General features: G+C 39.1%; 1 protein-coding gene across 2 annotated transcripts in view; it reads right to left on the bottom strand.

Annotated features, from left to right (window-relative positions):
• The window catches only part of FAM174B (family with sequence similarity 174 member B), a 36,462-nt gene extending 19,948 nt beyond the window's left edge, over positions 1-16,514 (bottom strand). For both annotated transcript variants that reach the window (XM_044662466.1, XM_044662467.1), the window contains exon 1: positions 16,143-16,514. In XM_044662466.1, the coding sequence (XP_044518401.1) occupies positions 16,143-16,462 (320 nt within the window). In that variant the 5' untranslated portion in view covers positions 16,463-16,514. The remainder of the gene's footprint in view (positions 1-16,142) is intronic.
• Positions 16,515-19,639: the final 3,125 nt, after the last annotated feature.

Raw genomic sequence — 19,639 nt, 5'->3', positions numbered from 1 at the left:
GATCTTGGGTTCAAATCTGACCCCAGATACTTCCCAGTTATATGACTATGGGCAAGTCACTTAACCTCCATTGCCTAGCCCTTCCTGCTCTTCTGCCTTGGAACCATACACAGTATTAAATTCTAAGACAAAAGGTAAGAGGTTTTTTAAAAAAAAATGACTCAAGGAAAGAGTTAAAATAAGAACCATTAAAATTTAGCATATTCTTATTTGCCAAGACAAAGACAGGAATTACACGAACACAACTACAAAACACTTTCCACACAACTAAAACTAGATCTAAACAATTGGAAAAACATTAAGTGCTCATGGGTAGGAGAAGCTAACATAATAAAAATGACAATCCTAATCAAATTAATTTACTTATTCAGTGCCATACTTATCAAACTACCAAGAAACTTTTTTACTGAATTAGAAAAACTATAACAAAGTTCACATGGAAGAACAAAAGATCAAGAATATCAAGGGAAATAATGAAAAAATGTGAAGGGGGGGGCTAGCAGTACCAAATATTAAAACTGTACTATAAAGCAGTGGTCATCAAAACAATATTGTACTGGTTAAGAGACAGAAGGGAGGATCAGTGGAATAGATTTGGGGTAAATGACCTCAACAAGACAGTGTATGATAAACCCAAAGATCCCAGCTTTGGGGACAAAAATCCACTATTTGACTAAAACTGCTGAGAAAATTGGAAAACAGTATGGGAAAGATTCAGTTTAAATCAACATCTCACACCCTACACCAAGATAAATTCAGAATGGGTGAATGACTTGAATATAAAGAAGGAAACTATAAGTAAGTTAGGCAAACAGAATTGTATACCTGTCAGATCTTTGGGAAAGGAAAGATTTTAAGACCAAGCAAGAGTTAGAAAAAATTATAAAATGTAAAATAAATAATTTTGATTACATTAAATTAAAAAGGTTTTGTATGAACAAAACCAATGCAACCAAAATTAGAAGGGAAGCAACAAATTGGGAAAAAATCTTTATAACAAAAATCTCTGACAAAGTTCTAATTATTCAAATATATTAGGAGTTAAATCAATTGTACAAAAAAATCAAGCCATTCCCCAATTGATAAATGGGTAAGGGACATGAATAGGCAATTTTCAGATAAAGAAATCAAAACTATCAATAAGTATATGAGAAAGTGTTCTAAATCTCTTACAATTAGAGAAATGCACATCAAAACAACTCTGAAGTACCACTTCACACCTAGTAGACTGGCTAACATGACAGCAAAGGAAAGTAATAAATGTTAGAGGGGATGTGGCAAAATAGGGACTTTAATGCATTGCTGGTGGAGTTGTAAATTGATCCAACTATTCTGGATGGCAATTTGGAACTAGGCTCAAAAGGCTTTAAAAGACTGCCTGCTCTTTGATCCAGCCATAGCACTGCTTGGTTTATTTCCCAAAGAGATAATAAAGAAAAAGACGTACAAAAATATTCATAGCCGTGCTCTTTGTAGTGGCAAAAAATGAAGGGTTGTCCTTCAATTTGAAATGGCTGAACAAATATTGGTATCTGTTGGTGATGGAATACTATTGTGCTAAAAGGAATAATGAACTGGAGGAATTCCATGTGAACTGGAACAACCTCCAGGAAAATGATGCAGAGTGAAAGGAGAACCTTATACACAGAGACAGATACACTGTGTCACAATTGAATGTAATGGACTTCTCCACTAGCAGCAATGCAATGATCCAAGACAATTCTGAGGGACTTCTGAGAAAGAATGCCATTTACCTCCAGAGAAAGAACTATGGGAGAAGAATCACAGAAAAAAAACAACTGCTTGATCACATGGGTCGATGGGGATGTGATTGGGGATGTAGACTCTAAACATTCACCCTACTGCAAATAACAATAATATGGAAATAGGTCTTGATCAATGACACATGTAAAACCCAGTATAACCATGGAAAATTTTTCTTAATTAATCAATTAAATAAAAATTTTTTTTTAATTTACCAGATTCCTAATTTCTAATCTCCAAAATCAAACTACTAATCCAGTCTCTTACCTTCACACTATAATATGCCCTGAGAAATCACTTTGGGTAGTCCCTGGGAGAGTCAGAGTTATTCCTAGAGTTCTCAGAACAAAAGGTCAACGCTCTCTCCTCGATGCTATATCACCCCATGTATTTGGGGAAAATGGTTCTCAAATCAATCTCAAATCAAGCCTGAAAATAAGTCTTCAAGCTTCAAAAAACTTTGCACAGATCTTAGGAAGTGGGTAGGAATAACAAGGGCTCAAGAAAGAAGGCTTAGCATTCAGAGATTAGAGAGAGCCTACTAATTGATGTCATGGTATAAACTTGTCCAAGGAACCGTATACAGCTACTAATGCTTTTAAAGCATCACATGGTCAAGAAAATGCAATCTCACTCACTAAATGATGCTACACTTGGAACTTCACATCTATTTGAGTAAATGGCCCCTAGGTAAAACCACTTGCTAACCTTGGAGGAAAGGCTTCAAAAAAGCCTCTAAATTTCTCATTGAGGAGATCCCTCAAGGCTCAGCCAAGGCTTCAGAAAAGAGCAAAGTGCCTCAGACTGAAATCTAAACTTGTTTTCCATCTTCTCAATTAATTTCCCAGTCACAACACTCAATAAAACCATCTGCAAAGCTTTAATAAGGTCCCTAAACATTAACCAAGTCCACAGGAGAACCAATGGGGGAGAAACACAGAGGGCTTGAAAAGTCACTACCTGTAGAGACAGCTCTTTCTAAGCATGCTGTCTCTATTAAGAGAATAATTTAAAACTGAAATTATCCCAACGGCTATTAGAAAAAAACCCTCATGCAGATTTATACAACAATTTTGATGTAATGAACTTTAGAAATTACATTTCTAACCACCGATTCTCCCAAACCTAATGGAAAAGAAGCAATTTTTATGCTGTTCAACTGTCCTGGGTGTTAATAAGGTGAAACTAAAACTTGTGAAGTCTTTAATGACATCTAGACAAGTTCTTGCCTGTGGCTCAACTGGAGGTAATGTCAAGCAAGGGGTGAAAATAGAAGTTGGATTGAAAGACCACATTGGAAAATCTGCTGTGCATCCACTGGAAGAGACAAGATTCCAGCTGGGATCAGAAGTCTTGTCGAATATTTCTCAAATTAAAAATATGTGGTTTTTTTTCTTGAACAGCTGGCTGCCAATTAGAAGAGAGGAAAAGAAGACCTTTTCCAGCCCCTCTTTTCAAAGGGACAGAAATAAGGTTTCCAATAAAAATCCAAGCACAAGAAATGGGTCTGACTTGGTCCTGATGAGCCAGATAATACCAGACCAGGAAATCATTGACAGCCAAAGCAAGATGGTACCTGCACCTGGCCATCCTATAACCAGCCTCACCGATTTTCAGTCTTCCTAATTTCCAGAGTGGTTCTATAATCTAGTGGAGTTCCCCAGTGGACAGATGTGGCTAGAGATCAGCAAAATTTAGGCATATTGATGAGGAAGCAGAAATAGAACAAGTAGGGGAAAGAAACCAAATAGACGCTCTCCGATCTACCTGATATGCTTTAAAAAAAATTTAAGAGAGAAATAATGCACAAAACTGGCAAGATGATGCTATAGATGAAGCTCATTTTTGCAAAGCTGAGATAACGAAAGAGAGAGAGATACCAGATAACACAGCTTTGTCCTTGTATCCTAAATCATTTCTAATTCAAGCCTCTCTCTTCCCTGGAATTTCTCACCTCTTGGTTTTAGTAACAATTAGGGCCAATATTTATGTAGTATTTACTATGTGCCAGACACTACTTTACAAATATTATCTCATTTGATCTTCTCAACAATCCTGAGAGGTAGGTGCTATTATCACTGCATCTTATAGATGAGTAAACAAAGATTAAATGACTTGCTAAGGGTCACACATCTAGTAATGAAGTATTGAAGGTTGGATTTGAACTTCAGATTTTCCTGACTCCAGGCACATGATGAGCACCAGACCAGGAAATCTTTCTATCCACTGTACCACCTTGCTGTTCCCACAGGTTTTATCAAGAAACTACTGTATTGTCTTCACATTTGTATCATTTGAAAAATTTTTTTAATGCTTACTTTCTTAGTAACAACTTTAAGACAGAAGGGAAAGAGCTAGGCAGACTATGAATTTAAGTGATTTGCCTAGGGACACACAGCTGGAAAGTAAATAAAGCCATATTTAAACCCAGATCCTCCCAACTCCAAGGCTGGTGCTCTACCCACTGTCACCTAGCTTACTCCAAAATCACTTTTATCACTCTTCATATTACAACTTAAACTTGACTCTGCCACATAACTCATAAAAAAGTACATAAAAGAAAGCAAAAATAAAAAATAGAAAATGACCAAAGATCTTCTTTCATATTTGAAGCTTAAGTTAATTTATTTCTAATTTAAAATGTCACAATTTTACTTGAAGAAAATATGTAAGCAGAGAATTTAGTAAGCCAATCTTGGCTAAGATTTAACATTTATGACATATATGATTTTAGTCCTATCATTTAACCTCACTGGGCCTCAGAGTTTGTGCATCTTTAAAATGAGAGGGTTGTCCTAAGTGATCTCTAAAATCCCTTCTGATTCTAAAATCCTATAATAATGTGGAGATTTTAAAATTAGAAGGAGAAGGATCAGGAGAACAATTTACCAGTCAACCAATTCAGAAAGTGGCACTCTTTACAAATACAACCACGAGTCAGTTTTTATTTGTCTGAAGATTCATTCTGAAGTGGGATGTTTAGCAAACTGGGCTGGAAGTTGTATTTTCGGCTTCTCTAATAACTAGCTGTATGATTTTTTGACAAATTGCTCAGCCTGTCTAAACCTCAATTTCCTCATCTGCCAAATGGGAATAAATTTTGCCATAAGTCTACTTGACAAGACTGAGAGCTCAAATGCTACAGACTTCATGAAATCTCTCATCACCTCTGCCAGAAGTTCTCTTCTCCTCATCAGAACTCGTAGACTCATAATTTTAGAGCCAGAGACTGTCTTAAAGGTCATCTAATACCACCCCTTCAGTTTCCCTAAGCATTTATCACCAGTACCACTTAAAAGGCACTTGTCACATAAATGTGCTGCATTGTAGTAATATTTGTATTATGTCATATATCTCTTCTTTTAGATTATAAACTGAAAGAGGACAAGGCTGCTGTTGTTGACTTCATTTCTGAAGGAGAACAATGACATTACAGGGTGATGTCCTGACTTGAGGGTGAATTTGATTTAAGTGAAGCAGAATTGCACAAATTCATCAGCCACACTCACTTTTCCAAAGTAACTGAACTAAAAAGTCCTGTAGCAAGACAAAAATCAAGATGACTGGTGATGGTCTGGGATGCAGTGGACACCCTTGGCTGCTTTGATATCTGACCCAGATTCTAAGCACTTCATAGTACCAGCTTCAACGGTCTTCATGACTATTGGAACAAAATGTCTTCATCAACCCATTCTGCCAAGGGAAAACTTCACATTTCTGGCACAGACACCCCATCTAACTCACTAATGAGTCTGAAAACCTGTCACTTACCCTTAACCTGATTCAGCCCATCTTCCAAGCCAGTTTTACCAGGGGGTAGCATGCTACAGCTTCTTGGAGCCATAAGTGAGAATCTGGTGGCAGGTAGACGCCAAAGGGGTTTGTATCTCCAAATTTTATAGCCTCCCACAGTGTCTTGTACACAGTAGAAATTTAATATCTTCACAGTTGATACGTAATGTCTCTTGAATGAATAATAGATTCAAGTATTTTGAAAAGGCATAAGGAATTCTAAAAATGTAAAGCATGATTATTGTGATTAATACCTAATCTGTTACCAGAATAACACGGCTTATGATAGATTTTGAAATATTAGACAGCCCCAAACAGAAAGGAGAAATTACCAAGTGCTACAGACCTTAGAATCACTGACTACCCAATTCCTACGCTGTGGCTGACACTCAGGTCAAATACTTCCAACCTGCTGATAATGGGACCATGTAGTGTAAGTAAAGCTTTAGAAAAGAGAAGAAAACTACCTAGAAGAGGACTATATAAGCCTATAATAACATTCTCTTGGCTAGTTATTCACTCAGTACAGTTAACAATAAATAAAAAACTGAAGGTGACTATAAAAAGAGAGACTATTTTCAAAAGGTGTCAATCATTTTCTTCTTTAGCTGGGCTCCACCGTTTCACCTTACCCTGATTAAAGCCAGATTTTTTCAAAAGCTGAAAACAAAGTCACTTTACTGGGACTTTTCAACTCTCTGCCTGTGACAAAGGAAAGAGAGCAGTGCCTGAATATGTATGGAAATGGAATGCCATGGCCTAGTGTTGTCAAGCCCAACACATCCATTTCCTGCACATCTGATAAGGGCTGGGGGAAAGTGTCCCAAATCTATGCTGCTCAAGAAATAATTTGTTACTGCAGTCAGATTCTCCAGGGCAGCTATTGATACACTATGCACAAAAGTCAGAACCTGAGCCTTTAAGACTACAATGACAGGTGGGTTAGTAAATTCCATTCAACCAAAAAGGCACTGCTATGAGAGCATAAATTTCCTAGCAATCGGGCTTATTTACATTTTTGACTTTGGAATTGGACCGGAGATCTTCCTACCCTGAGGGTTAGGGAAGAAAGACAAGGAACAATCAAGCTATAACTGCTCCCCACCAAGTTTTATGAGAGAGAAAAAAAGAAGATTCTCCGGAAATTCTGCAGACCTATCCACATTTTTATATTTTAAGGAGAAAACCTGTCTTCATTGGGGCAATTTGTAGGAGAGAGAGAGAGAGAGAGATATAAAACCCTGGGCAAGTCTCCTTAACCTTTCAGAGCCTTAGCTTTCTCATCTGTAAAAGGGGGTAATAAAGGTTCTTCTTTTAAAGTAGTTTTTGTGAGGCTCAAATGAAAAATCACTTTGCCAAATTTAAAACACTACATAACTTTAATTATAAGATCCTAGGAGTCAAAAGCAAGTTGATAAACCTCTGAGTAACGCCAAGCAACTCTGTTCTTCTAAAGTGATAGAGGAAGTTCTAACCTAGAAGTCATACACCAATGAAATCACTAGTACATGCTCCCTCTCCTCTCCACCCTCCAAAAATTGTCTTATATGACATTAATTTTTAAGAATTCTTTCAAAAAGAATACTAAGAAAATCTCTGTGCTTCAAAGTCTCCCTAGATCACAAAAATTGCATGGTTTCCACCTGTTTGCATCAGTGTTATAACCTTCAGGTCACATCCTTTATCACTTAACTTTTTTTGGTCTATCAGAGCACACTATTATGGGTGCCAGTTACTGTACCAGGGAAGTGGTGCTATGCCAGGAAACAGTAGGTTTGGGGAGTGGAAGGCAGAAGACAGATGGAGAAAGCCAAGTATATGTCCACAACTACTCACAGTCTTGGAGAGAGTATAGGTAAAATAACTTCGAACAATTAAAACATAAAAGCCCTTTTTTTTTTTTTGAGAGGAGAGTTAAAATCTCAGGTTTTCTTTGTAACTCCGTGGTTTCCTCCTCCCAAACATACACACATAGTCCCCATTACTCTCCTTCCTTTAACCTTTGGAAGGCAGATACACAATTACATATTAATCTTCCAGGAAGTAACTACTCAGAGCTCTCCTGAAAACTTTCCAAACTCCCCTCATCATCATGCCAGGTCTCAGTGACCCTCTATGTTTAATCTGTTAGAGGAGTCACTGGGGAAAAGAGTGACGACAAATTCTGTCAGACAAGTTTCTCCAGGTTTTCACTTATGTTTACAAGAGGCTGAGTACTTTTTTTTTTCAGCCAAACAAATTAGGGTTTGTGATGCCAATGGAGAATGAGAAGGCCATTCTCAAGAGAATTTTAAAAAGCAGGATCATTAGGAGTTAGTTTTCACCACCCTCATCCCTAAAAAAAGGGTAAACCGATCAACTTCCATGGTGTAATAATCTTATTATTTGCCGTGTTGGACTTTTCATTTTAGGGATTTCATAAATATAGAGAAATCTCAGAAGCTTCCTCTACCAAAGCAGTTTGGTATCTGCCCTGCAATTTAGTCTTAGAGAGTTTCCTAGGGAAACTGAGAGATGAAGTAACCTCTCTAGAGTCACATAGCTGTGTTTTAGGGGCAAGACTTGAGAACACAGATCCTCCTGATTGTAAAGCCAGTTCTCTATTCATTATGACCAATATACTATGACAATATATTATGACAATATACCAATATAATATGACCTCATGAGCACTGCACCCTTTATAAGAAACCATATAGCAAAGTGGAAACTACTGTAGAAACATCTTTATCATGAACCTGCTCTTCCCACTCCATCACCGATTCTGTGAAAAGCCTCAGAAAATTCTGCTCTTAACCCTCTTCTCTTCTTACACCTGAATATTTCATACTTCCCCATTCTTTAACTATCACCTCCATGAAAATGCCGCCATTCTGTGGAAAGGGCACTGGATTTGAAGTCACAGACTAGGTTCAAATCTTGGCTCTGCTATTTACTACCAATGTGACCTTGGAGTCACTTGATCCCTCTGACCTCTTCCTGTGGATATAAAATGAAGGAGTTGAATCAGATTACCTCAAAGGTCAATTCCTAAAAATTTATGATTTCCTATCTGTCTCCTGGTTCTAGTCTCACATCTCCAACATTTGCACTCACCTCAAACTCAAACCTAAAACTTAGCTCATTGTCAGACATCTCAAACTAGCTCTCTCTTGACTTGATTCTTTAATGGATGTCATCATCCTGTCACCTCAGAGTCACTTTTTAATCCTCTCTTTCCCTTACTACCTTCATCTACAAATTCAAATTCAACAAATTCCATCCATTTTTGGAGTATTGCTAGGCTCTTTCACTGCATCCAGTTTCTAAGTTATATAGTACATTATTACTAGATTAATTCTCCTAATACATACCTTTTACAATTTCATTTATTACCCTGCTCAAAATTTTAGTGGTTCTCCATCAAAGAACCAGTTCAAGACCCTCCATAATCTAGTCTAAAATCTGTTTCATCTATCTACCAGCATTATTTCCATCTTCCCCAGCTCATCATTCCAGTCAAAATGATCTATACATTGTCCTCTGGAAATGTCTTATGCTTTCTACGTCTGAACCTTTACTCATAACATTATCCTTGCCTGTAACGCCCTTCTACCCTTGTTTTCTTTCTTAAGCCTTCAGAGTGAGTCAATAAACAGTTAAGTACCTACTATGTGCCAGGCACTGGGCTGCAATGTTAGCATTCAAAAAAAAAAAAAAAAGCAAAAGGTAGCCCCCTTCTGTCATGGAGCTCACAGTTCAATGGGGGAGATGCCATGCAAATAATTATGAACAAGCCATATAAAGGATAAATTGGATATAATCAACAGAGAGAAGGCACTAGAATTCATAGAGATCAGGAAAAGCTACCTGTGAAAGGTATGAGTTTAGCTAGAACTTGAAAGAAGGCAGGGAAGAACGAAGGGAGCAATGAGAACAGAAAGAATTTCAGGTATGAGGGACAATCAGTGAAAATATCTAGAGTTGGGAGACGGGGTATCTCATAAGAGGTACAGCAAGGAGGATAATCTCACTGGATCATAGTAAATGTCACTAAAACCTTAATTTATTTCCATTTATTTTGTCATTTCTGGGGGAGACTGCAAAACGTATCCATCAGCGCTTTCATCTTTCCTTTTACAATATTGTATTTATTTATTTAATACTTCATGTTGTATCTACAAGACAAGCACTTACAGAGACCTTAAAACTCAAAAGCATTACAGTGTGAATAGTATAAAGACAAAAACACATTAAAACAAAAGGCTCAGAAACAAATTAAAGGGAAGATTTTCTTTTTCCACTTGGCAGAAAGCAGCACTTCCTGCAGACCCACTGCTTAGCATAAGAAGTAGAACTACAGGGCATAAAACTCAATTCATGTTATTGATGTAACGGAGAAATCCAATATCCAAGCAGAGGAAAGTACAGTGAGGTCTCAAAAGGAAGAAAAAATCTAGACCCTTGGGGTTCAACAGTCTAGGGAGGCAGATGCTCTGATCTAAATATTTTGGGTACAGGAATATCTCAATTTAAAAAAGATTTGTTTCATAAAACTCAAATATAAATTAAATTTTCATAAATTGAATCATAATTTAAATGCATTAGAGTAGCACTTAGTATTTTAAAGTTCAGCAGATTATTTATCAAGTGAAATATCTACACAACAGAGCAGAAGGCACAGGGTAAGAGGCAAGTGGGAAGTAATTTCTAAATCTTATGACTTCTAATTTAAAAAAGGCACACTCTCACTTTGATTTTTATCCAGTTTATTTAGGTGGACATACCTTTACTCATTAAGCAAGAATAATGATAACTAAGCTTTGGCAAAATACTTGACACATATTATCTTATTTGATCCCAACAAGGTCCCCGGGAAGTAGTTGTTATTATTATCCCTACCCTGAAGGTGAGAAAACTGAAGCTGAGAAAGATTAAGTGACTTGTCTAAGGTCATAGTTACTGTCTGAAGCAAGATTCAAACTCAGATCTTCTTGATTCAAGTCTAGCCATCTATCTACGGTGACACTTTGTCACTTTATTGCATTGTGAAACATAAAACACTCAATAAAAGTTTCAGTTCTAAAGCATTTTCATCATGATAATCAAACCAAAGCAATGTTGATATTCTCTTTTAAAGTAGTAAGAATAATCAACTTAGCTCCTTTTCATTGCCAAAGAGATATAGGGGGGATTTTTCCCCATATAATCGAAATGACATTAGTCCTACAATTATAAGCAAAAGTAGTCTGTTGGGGTTGGGGAGGGGGAGGTATTTACTGTTTGGCTTCTGCCTGGTATACACACTCTAAACAGAGTTCTCAGGGTCTTAGGAGCTTCCACAAGGAAAGAATCAATCCTGCCTTGAAGTTCTGCCACAGATCCAATCTGGGGAAATATTGGCTGACCTATATTGCCCAGCCCACCCCAACCACAAGTGCCAAAGAAAACGCTCCTTTCAGATAGGAGGAATTTATAGTAACTTCTGAAGAAGTGGTTGAACAAGAACAAAAGTACACATTAAATACAGCAATTTAAGCAGAAAGTAAATGGGAACAAAGAGACAAAAAATTCTGACGAGTCAAGTGATGACATTTTATGCTTCAAAAGCCATTTATATCAAATATAAATGGTGATAAAGTAAACCTTACTGGTTATAATGATATTTGCTATCACATCTATAAAAGGTTGTTTTTGTTTTCACTTTAGCTCCCTGGATCTCAATTTCTTCATCTGTAAAATGAGGGGGGGGGGGAGGGAATTGGCCTCTGAGGCTCCTTCCAGCTCTAGATTGATGGTTCTTCAGAAGGGAAACGGGTCATTTCTAGGCAAGCCACTTTCACTTAGAATCCGCCACCAGGTCAGTTTACCTCGGCCATCTCCTTCACTTGGCCCGTGTCCGAATGCACACTTTATCTGCTAATGAGAAAAACTAGGAATGGAAAAAGGAAAACAGTACTACATTGCTATAGATAGGTAATTTGTAAACTGAGTGTTTGTAAATCAGAGACTGACTATACTCTCCTTATTCATAAAACTTTTAGTCGAATCATCTTGAGAAAAACAGGAGAAATGATAAATTTACATTAAATAATAATCATGTAATAAGACATCCTATTAATATATGTTATCATAAATTAAATATTGAGCATGTAAGGCTAGAAGAGCAAGGGATGTTATTGTTTTGTTGATTTAGTTGAATCTGACTTTTCCCCGACCCTATCTGGAGTTTTGTTGGCAAAGATAATGGAATGATTTGCCATTTCCTTGTCCAGGTTATTTTATAGATAAGGAAACTGGAACAAAACAGAGTTAAATGACTTGCCCAGGGTCACACAGCTAATAAAGTCTGAGGTAGGATTTGAACTCAGGTCCTCCTGATTCCAGAGTCATTCCTCCAGCTCTGAAGTACCTTCCAGTTCTAAAGTTCTGACCTATGATCTCGATGCAAGGAATAAAACGTGAGAATTACTAAGGGAAAAGTCCAAGGAAAAGTAACTAGGGGGCAACTCAAGAACTACTATTTTGATCTTAAGATCAGAAACAAAAGCACTGCTGCCTCCAGTTAGCCAAAAATTTTTTAAAACTTTACCTTCCATCTTAGAATCAATACATTGTATGGGTTCCGAGGCAGAAGATGGGTAAGGGCTAGGCCATGGGGGGTTAAGTGACTTGCCCAGGGTCACACAGGAGGCATCTAAGTTCACATTTGAACCCAGGACTTCCCATCTCCAGGTCTGCCTCTCTATACACTAAGCCACCTAGCTATCCCCTGGTCAATTCTTTTAATCCCTCTTTTTATCTCCCTCCACTTCAGTTACCAAGCCCTTTTTTTTGGATTGGATGATTCATTCAGTGGAGGTACATGATACTTTTTCAAACATTTTGTCTCCATTTTTGTTTCACAGCATCTCTGTTTTTCGATATTACTTCATTACCTGCTATATACAAGCCACTGTGCTTGTAGGTGTGTGAAATAAAAAGAAATAAGCCTTCAAAAGATTACTATTTAGTAGGGGAAATAGCAGTTAGTCAAACATCTGTAAAACAAAATAGAATATGATACTTGTAAAGATAGAGACAAAGTACAGTGAGTTAAGAGGAAGAGATCATAGCCCGTGGAGAGAAGAGCAAAAAAGATCATAGAAGGTTTCATGGAGAAGATATAATTTGGGTCATTAAAGGCCAGGCAGAGGATTTTGACAGGATCCACAGAATTCACTGAAACAGCATCAGGAAAGTGCAGGACATGAATAGGGGATGATGACCAATCAAGCTTGACTGAAATATTTACTTATATGAAGGGAAGGGAATAGAGTGAAAACACCAGGAAAGGAGGTCCTCTGATCTTGCTAGGAGAGGAATTTCCCACCACTCTTCACCCCTAAACTCATCACCTTCTAAAAAAAAAAAGGCAAAAGAAACAAACCTGGTTCATTGATGTCATCAGTTCTAATCCAGCTTTTTAACAACTAGCCATGAAAACGATCCTTAGAGAATCCAAGTCAAAGAAAATTTAAAAGGAATTTCCCAAAAGAAGTACTTTTCTAAGTATTAGATTTACTGAGTCTATGGTGAGTTTCCTTTTTGCCAATATGGGTAGCTAATTAAGCTCTTCCTGCCCACAGGTGTAGAATCAGCAGCTTATTCAGAAATGGTTTAAAGGAGGAGAGAATGCTAATCAGTTTGCCATGACAGCTGTTTCTCAGCAAAACTAATCTCTTTTTTATCATTCCACTCCCAAGTAAACAAGAATCCACCCCCTTCCTAGCTGGTAGAGTAAGCTGCATGACTCAAATATGCAGGGCAGTCCTCTCACATCTGGAACCATGCTGGTTTATATTCTATTTCCTATTCTTGGGGCAATAACAAGGAACATGCTGGTTAAAGAGTTAAAATATTTTCTTTAAATTTTTTTTCTTAGTTTTATGGCTTTGGTTTCATGTTCTGGCCCAACCTAGTGATTGAAATCTCCAAGCAATTGCTTCTCTAACCACTTAAGTCTTCTCCAACTGGAAAGCCTGCAGGATTCTGGGATTCTTGGGTTCCCATCTCTTGTTTTTCATAGCCCCCTCACTTCTGGGTGTGTGCTGTTTATTTTCATTTCTACATATGGAAAATCCTTTACCCAAAGTTCTACAGCACCAAATCACATAATTCTTCATCAAGAACCCCAAATTTCTACCTATGGTTCTTCCTCTTTTGGCAGAGCTCATAGTCTTAGGTAGTAAGCTGCTGGTTTCGTGCCTGCTTCTATGAATACAACAGACATCAAAGAGTTGGTTTGATAGCCCAGGGAGGGAGGTACATGACCCATGAAACACTGACTCCCTACAGGTTAACGGCAGCTAAACTCAGCTGGGCAATAAGACATACATTTGTTACGCTTCATGCAGAATCAACATCTTGCAGCCATTACACAAAATGCTACTTCAGCGCATTATTGTGTGGCCACACACAGATACACATTTCCCTTGGTGAACATTAAACCCTTCCAAAAGCTCTCAGGCACAAGCCCCCCAGCCCCTTCAGCATCCCTCCCAACACCACCTATGTGGCCTGAAATGTAATCAACCCATTACCTTGGCCCTAAAATCTATAAAAGTTTAATTTAAAAGTTCCTTAGCGCACAAGCCTATTTCATTTACTCAACTTTTGCTTAATTTTTTTATATTTATATCCCAATTTTTCTACTCTATTATAAATAAAATAATAGCTTATATTTATGTAGTATTGTGTGGTCACAAAGTGCTTTTACTGCCAATATCTTTGTCTCCAGAAAGAGCACTAAATTTGGAAGGGAAGAACTTGAATTCTAATCCTAGCTGTTACTTAATAGTTTCACCCTGGGAGTGACCCTAGTTAAGTCATTAACCACTTTGGGCCTCAGTTTCCTTAAATGTAAAATAAGGACCCTTCACTTTCTAAATCGATGGTCCCCCAATTATGAGAGGTCATCAGAGCGTAGCAGAGAACTGGTTTTGGAATCAGAAAGCCCTAAGTAAGTCTTTTCTCTGACACATACTAGCTGTGTGATCTTGGGCAAGTCACCCTCTCTTAGTCCTCTTGGGCAATTCACTTGACAAATGATTTGCTAATCTGCAAGGTGAGTTCTGTACACAGATGAAATCACAGGTAGAGGAAAAAAAACCAAAAAAAAAAAAAAACTGTGATATATGTAGCACACATACTATTATCCTCACTTTACAGATGAGGAAATGAGCTCAGAAAAGTTCCAAGTGTTACAGAAAGCTACTAAGCAAAACATCTTAAGTTCCAAATGCAGGTCTTCTGACCTAAGCAATAGTGTAGCAGATGGAGCAATAGTCCTCCTGTGGAAAGTTCAAGTCTAGCCTCAGCACCAACTGTGTCACCTGAGGCAAGTCACTCAACCTCTGCCTCAGTTTTTCTCATCCCCAAATGAGGATAATTACAGCAGTCACAAAGTGCCATATCAATACTAGCTATTATGATTGCTCTTCCTACTGCTTCCTAAAAATGTATTGGGGAAGAGGGAAAGAGCAGGGGAATGGGGAAGCTGAGGGACAAAGGGATTGTTTACACAGAAAAAAAGAGCTGCCCAGTCACACACAAAAAACCAATGTCAAAGCCACGACTAGAACACAGAAATCTCAAGACTCTTGGGATAGTGCTCTAACCCCAGTATCCCCCAGCCTGTAGTAGTAGCACCTGGGTACCTTAATTCCCCAACGCTTCTCAGAGGATAAAAAAGTGGACCAGAAGAAAAGACATCAGAGACCAAAGGCAGGGACAATGGTAGCTAAAAGGAAAAGCCTGAAAGACAAAGGGTTTTGTTTTGTTTTGTTTTGGTTGGATTTTGTTTTGGTTGAAGAAGGACATCAAATGAAACTAAAGAGAGGAACACTAAAACTGAGGGTGGAGAGGAGACAGAAAGCAAAGGATCACAATCATTGAATTTCAGAGCCTGAAGGAACCTTGAAGATCCCAGCCATTTCCTTCAGGAGGGAACTGAGGAAAAAAAAAAAAAAAAAAAAGATGGAGATGTCCAAGGAGCAGTCCTAAAGTTCCTGCCAAAACGTATAAAAATTGAGACACGGCAGCTAGGTGGCTCAGTAGTTAGAGAGCTAGACCTTGACATGAGAGGTCCTAGGTTCAAATCCGGCCTCAGACATTTCCTAGCTGTGTGACCCTGGGCAAGTTGCTTAACCCATATTGCCTAGCCCTTACTGTTCTTATGCCTTGGAACCAATACACGGTATTGTCTCTAGGATAGGAGGAAAGGGGTTAAAAAAAAAAAAAAATCGAGACACCACCACAACATAACATCCACCCCACCGGGAAAGGGGATCCCAATTTGCTGCAGTTACCCTGGAGGAAAGAATCAAGATTTCCTTAGAAAATCAAGTACATGATACGATGAGTTTCAAATGAACTATGACAGCTGCTGCCCGGCTCTTAGTGGCCCATGAGCATCTCCGGGATCAAGGACACGACCCTGCTGGTGCTTTCCAAGGCCCTCTGTTAGAAGACACCTCATTGCTTGTCGGGAGAAGAGAAGGGGGGTCGGAGGAGAGAAGAAGGGAGCGGGAGAGAGCCAGCTAGAGCACGGGCCGAGGCTAAGCTACCTGAACACCCGGAGCAGCAGGCAGGCGATGAGGAAAGAGGTGAAGGCGCACGCCACGATCACAGCCGCCTTAAGGGTGGGCAGGTCCCGGAGCAGGCTGGAGATGCGGGTGACCAAGGTTTCGCTCCGGTTGGCGCTGCCGCCCACCGCCCCCTCTCCTTCCAGCTGGGTGGCATTGTCCGGCCCCAACCTGGGGCTTACCTCCGGCGGCACTGGCGGCTGCGGCTGCGGCTGCTGCTTGGGAGAAGGAATGGATATGCTAGCCCAGGCTCCAGCAGCCAGCAGGAATAAGAGCAGCACCGGGAAAGGCAGCGCTCGCATGATGCTCTCCGTCGCAGCTAACCAGAGAGCCTCGCGCTTAGCCGGGGAAGCGCTGGGCTGGGCCGGCGGGAGCTGCGGGGGTCGGAGGCTGGAGGAGACAAGGGGCCGGGCAAGGGGTGGGGGGTTCTGCTTTGCAGGAAGCGGCAGAGGCCGGAAGAGCCCGCGCAGCCGCCGCCAACACGTTGCACCGAGCCATTCGATGGGCTGCGGCCCCACGTGGGCGGGTCCGGGTTTAGAGACGCGGAGAAGGGAGGCGAGGCAGGGGCGGGGAGCTGCGCATCGGCTTGGTCCGGGTCCCCCCGCCCCGGCTCCCTTCGAAACTGAGCGAGGGGGAAGGCTGGGCTTGTGCCGGCGATGCGGGCACTCCCCTGGCCACTGCTCTTCGCCCTGCCGGAGCTTCCAGACGCCTTTTCTTCCTCCCAAATTCCCATGGGGACCCTGGAGAAAGTTATTTCGGTCCTAGCTTGGCCAGCTTTTTTCTCAACCAGCCCAGAACGCCGATAACTGTTAGTAATAATAATTATAACATTAAGGTATATCTACGTCTGAGCTGAGCCCCAGAGTACTACTTTGAGGTAAATGACCTATTTTGCCTATTTTTTTCCTCTTTGCTGGAGAAGAAAAAATGCAGAACGAATAAAAAAAAAACTGGAAGAGTAAAGTAATCTATGTTATTCATGGGCCAGGCTTAATTGTATTTTTCTTGGGTCTTCCTCAAAAACAAGGAAATGCTTATACCTTACACCAGCAACCGACCTATATCACCCATAGTCGAAAACCAAAAACACAGCTTGAACTAACGACCTTTGGATGACCGTAGCCTTATCTTTTGAAAGACGTCTTAAATTTTTAGTATTATTTATTATAAAATAAATAATATTTCTTGTAAAAATAAAACAGCCTGTCAGAGTGGCTCGAGTAGAGTATTTGGAGTCAGGCAGATTTGAGTTCAAACCCCATCACTGACACTAACTTTTCTTCCCACTAAAGGCTACGCATAGTCACAAAAGGGTTGAGATTTGAACTTTGATAGAATTTCCAACATTGGGAATCCCCTACTGCTGAAATCACAGCTCCTTCCTGAATGTGTATTATTTGGGGGGGAAAACATCTATCTTTCCCTTAAGAAATTTTTGTAATTTTCATTACCACATTTGGCAGGGCTGTTTTTCTCAAGCATTGATCACATCCCTGAAATTTTGGTACTTCTGGCTACATCCTAATGGGGTAAAACAAATTTGGTTCTTGAATGCTGCTTTCTCATTAAAATTTAGATTTTGTGGACACAAAAATCCAGCAATTAACTTCTTTTACCAAGTGTACAAACTGAGACAGACTGCTTATAATACCTTCCCTTATTTTAGAAGGCAGCCAAAGAACCAAGAAAGAAATTGGACTTAACTCCCTTCCACAACCAAACTGCTAGAAAGGCTTGTCTACACTTGATGCCACCATTTTCTCAGTGATACACCTTCTCCCCAACCCTTGATGATCCTTTGCATTTTAGATTCCTACCTACCCCACTTACCAAACTGAAATTGATCCTTCCAAAACTACCAATGATTTCAGGTGCTTAATCCAATGGTCTTTCCTTAGTTCTTGTTCTTCATCTCTGTACTGTGTTTGGCACTGTTAAATATCCCCTTATCTTCTACATTTTCTTTGCCTTCTATGACATTGATCTCTCTTGTTTTGATGCAATTCAGCAAGCCTCAATTACTGTAGTAAATACTTGTCACAGTGCCAAACACTGTATTAGGTGCTGGGGATACAAAGACAAAATGGTCTTTGCCCTCAAGGAACTTGTATTCATTCTCCTAGCTGTCTGACTATTCTATCTCAATATCCTTTGATTATTATCATCTACCTGGACATTAAATCTAGGAGTTCTCCAACGCTTGTCCTGGTCCATTTTCTTTACAATCTTTTCTTCAAAGATTTCATTAGCTCCCAAGGGAGCTACATAGAGATTCTGCTTGCACACCTCTAATCTATGTATCTTTACCCAATTTCTTTCTTCAACTCCATCTACTCCTTTATTGGCAACTTTATTATTAAACTATTAAACTTGGGTTTGTTTATTTGTTTTTATTTTTAATTATAATTAATTATTTATTAAACATGCATAGTTAATTGCTAGATATCTCCTCCTGGATATCATCACAAACTCAAAAAACAGAACTCATTTTTCTCCAAAATCCATCCATTCATCCTCCAATTTTTCGGATTTATAATAATGGAGGTATCATCCTCCTGGTCATCCAAGTTTACAACTTTGGAGTCATCCTTGACTTTCACTACATACATATAATCAGTGGCCAAGTCTTGTTCTCAGCATCTCTCATTTCCATTTCAACACATACACACAGAACCTCTACCCTAGTTCATGCCCTCATTATCTCTCAACTGAACTACCAACAATAACATCTAATTGGTTTCTCTACATTCAGTATCTTCCCTTTCTAATCTATACTCCACACAGATGCTAAATTGACACTGACAACCTACATCTGGCCACATCTCACACAGATAAACATACACATACATTCAAAAATCCCCAATAGCTTCCTATTTCCTCTAAAACATAGTATAATATCCTCAGTCTGGCATTTAAAGCCAAGGATGTACTAGAGCCAACTCAAACTGGTTTCAAAGAAACAATTGTTCAACAAATGCTATAAATCAGGTCTTGATTTATTGTTTTATTGATTATTTATACTTACAGAAGTGTTAGGGGAAATGTTAATAAATGACAAACTGAAAAGTATGCCCTACATACTAGTTTTTTTTCTAGAGGGTGAATTCTACAACTAGTATATAATTTCATCCAGAGATATCTTCTACTCTATGTCAGATCATAAGAAACCATCTTCTCCACACAGACCACAGCCTCTTTGCTTGAGTGTAATGGTATCACCAGAAGGGGTACAGGGTCAACACAGATTGCACTGTATACATTTTCCATTACAGTTGTTAAACATTTACCACAATCTCAAGCCCTCCACAGTTCGGTTTCCATCTACCTTTCCAGTCTTATTTCATATTATACCATGTTATACCCTGCCCCCCCCCCCATCACCACCTTCCAATCCAAGAAGACCTGGGTCCAAGTTCCCTTTCTGAAAAAAATTGGCTATGAATCCCTAGAAAAGTCTTTTATTTTCTTAGTACTCTAAA

The sequence above is a fragment of the Gracilinanus agilis genome, chromosome 2, assembly GCF_016433145.1.
Source record: "Gracilinanus agilis isolate LMUSP501 chromosome 2, AgileGrace, whole genome shotgun sequence".
In the NCBI taxonomy this organism is placed as follows: Eukaryota; Metazoa; Chordata; class Mammalia; order Didelphimorphia; family Didelphidae; genus Gracilinanus; species Gracilinanus agilis.
The sequence above is the reverse complement of the archived record's forward strand: the minus strand, read 5'-3'. Positions and strand labels throughout refer to the sequence as shown.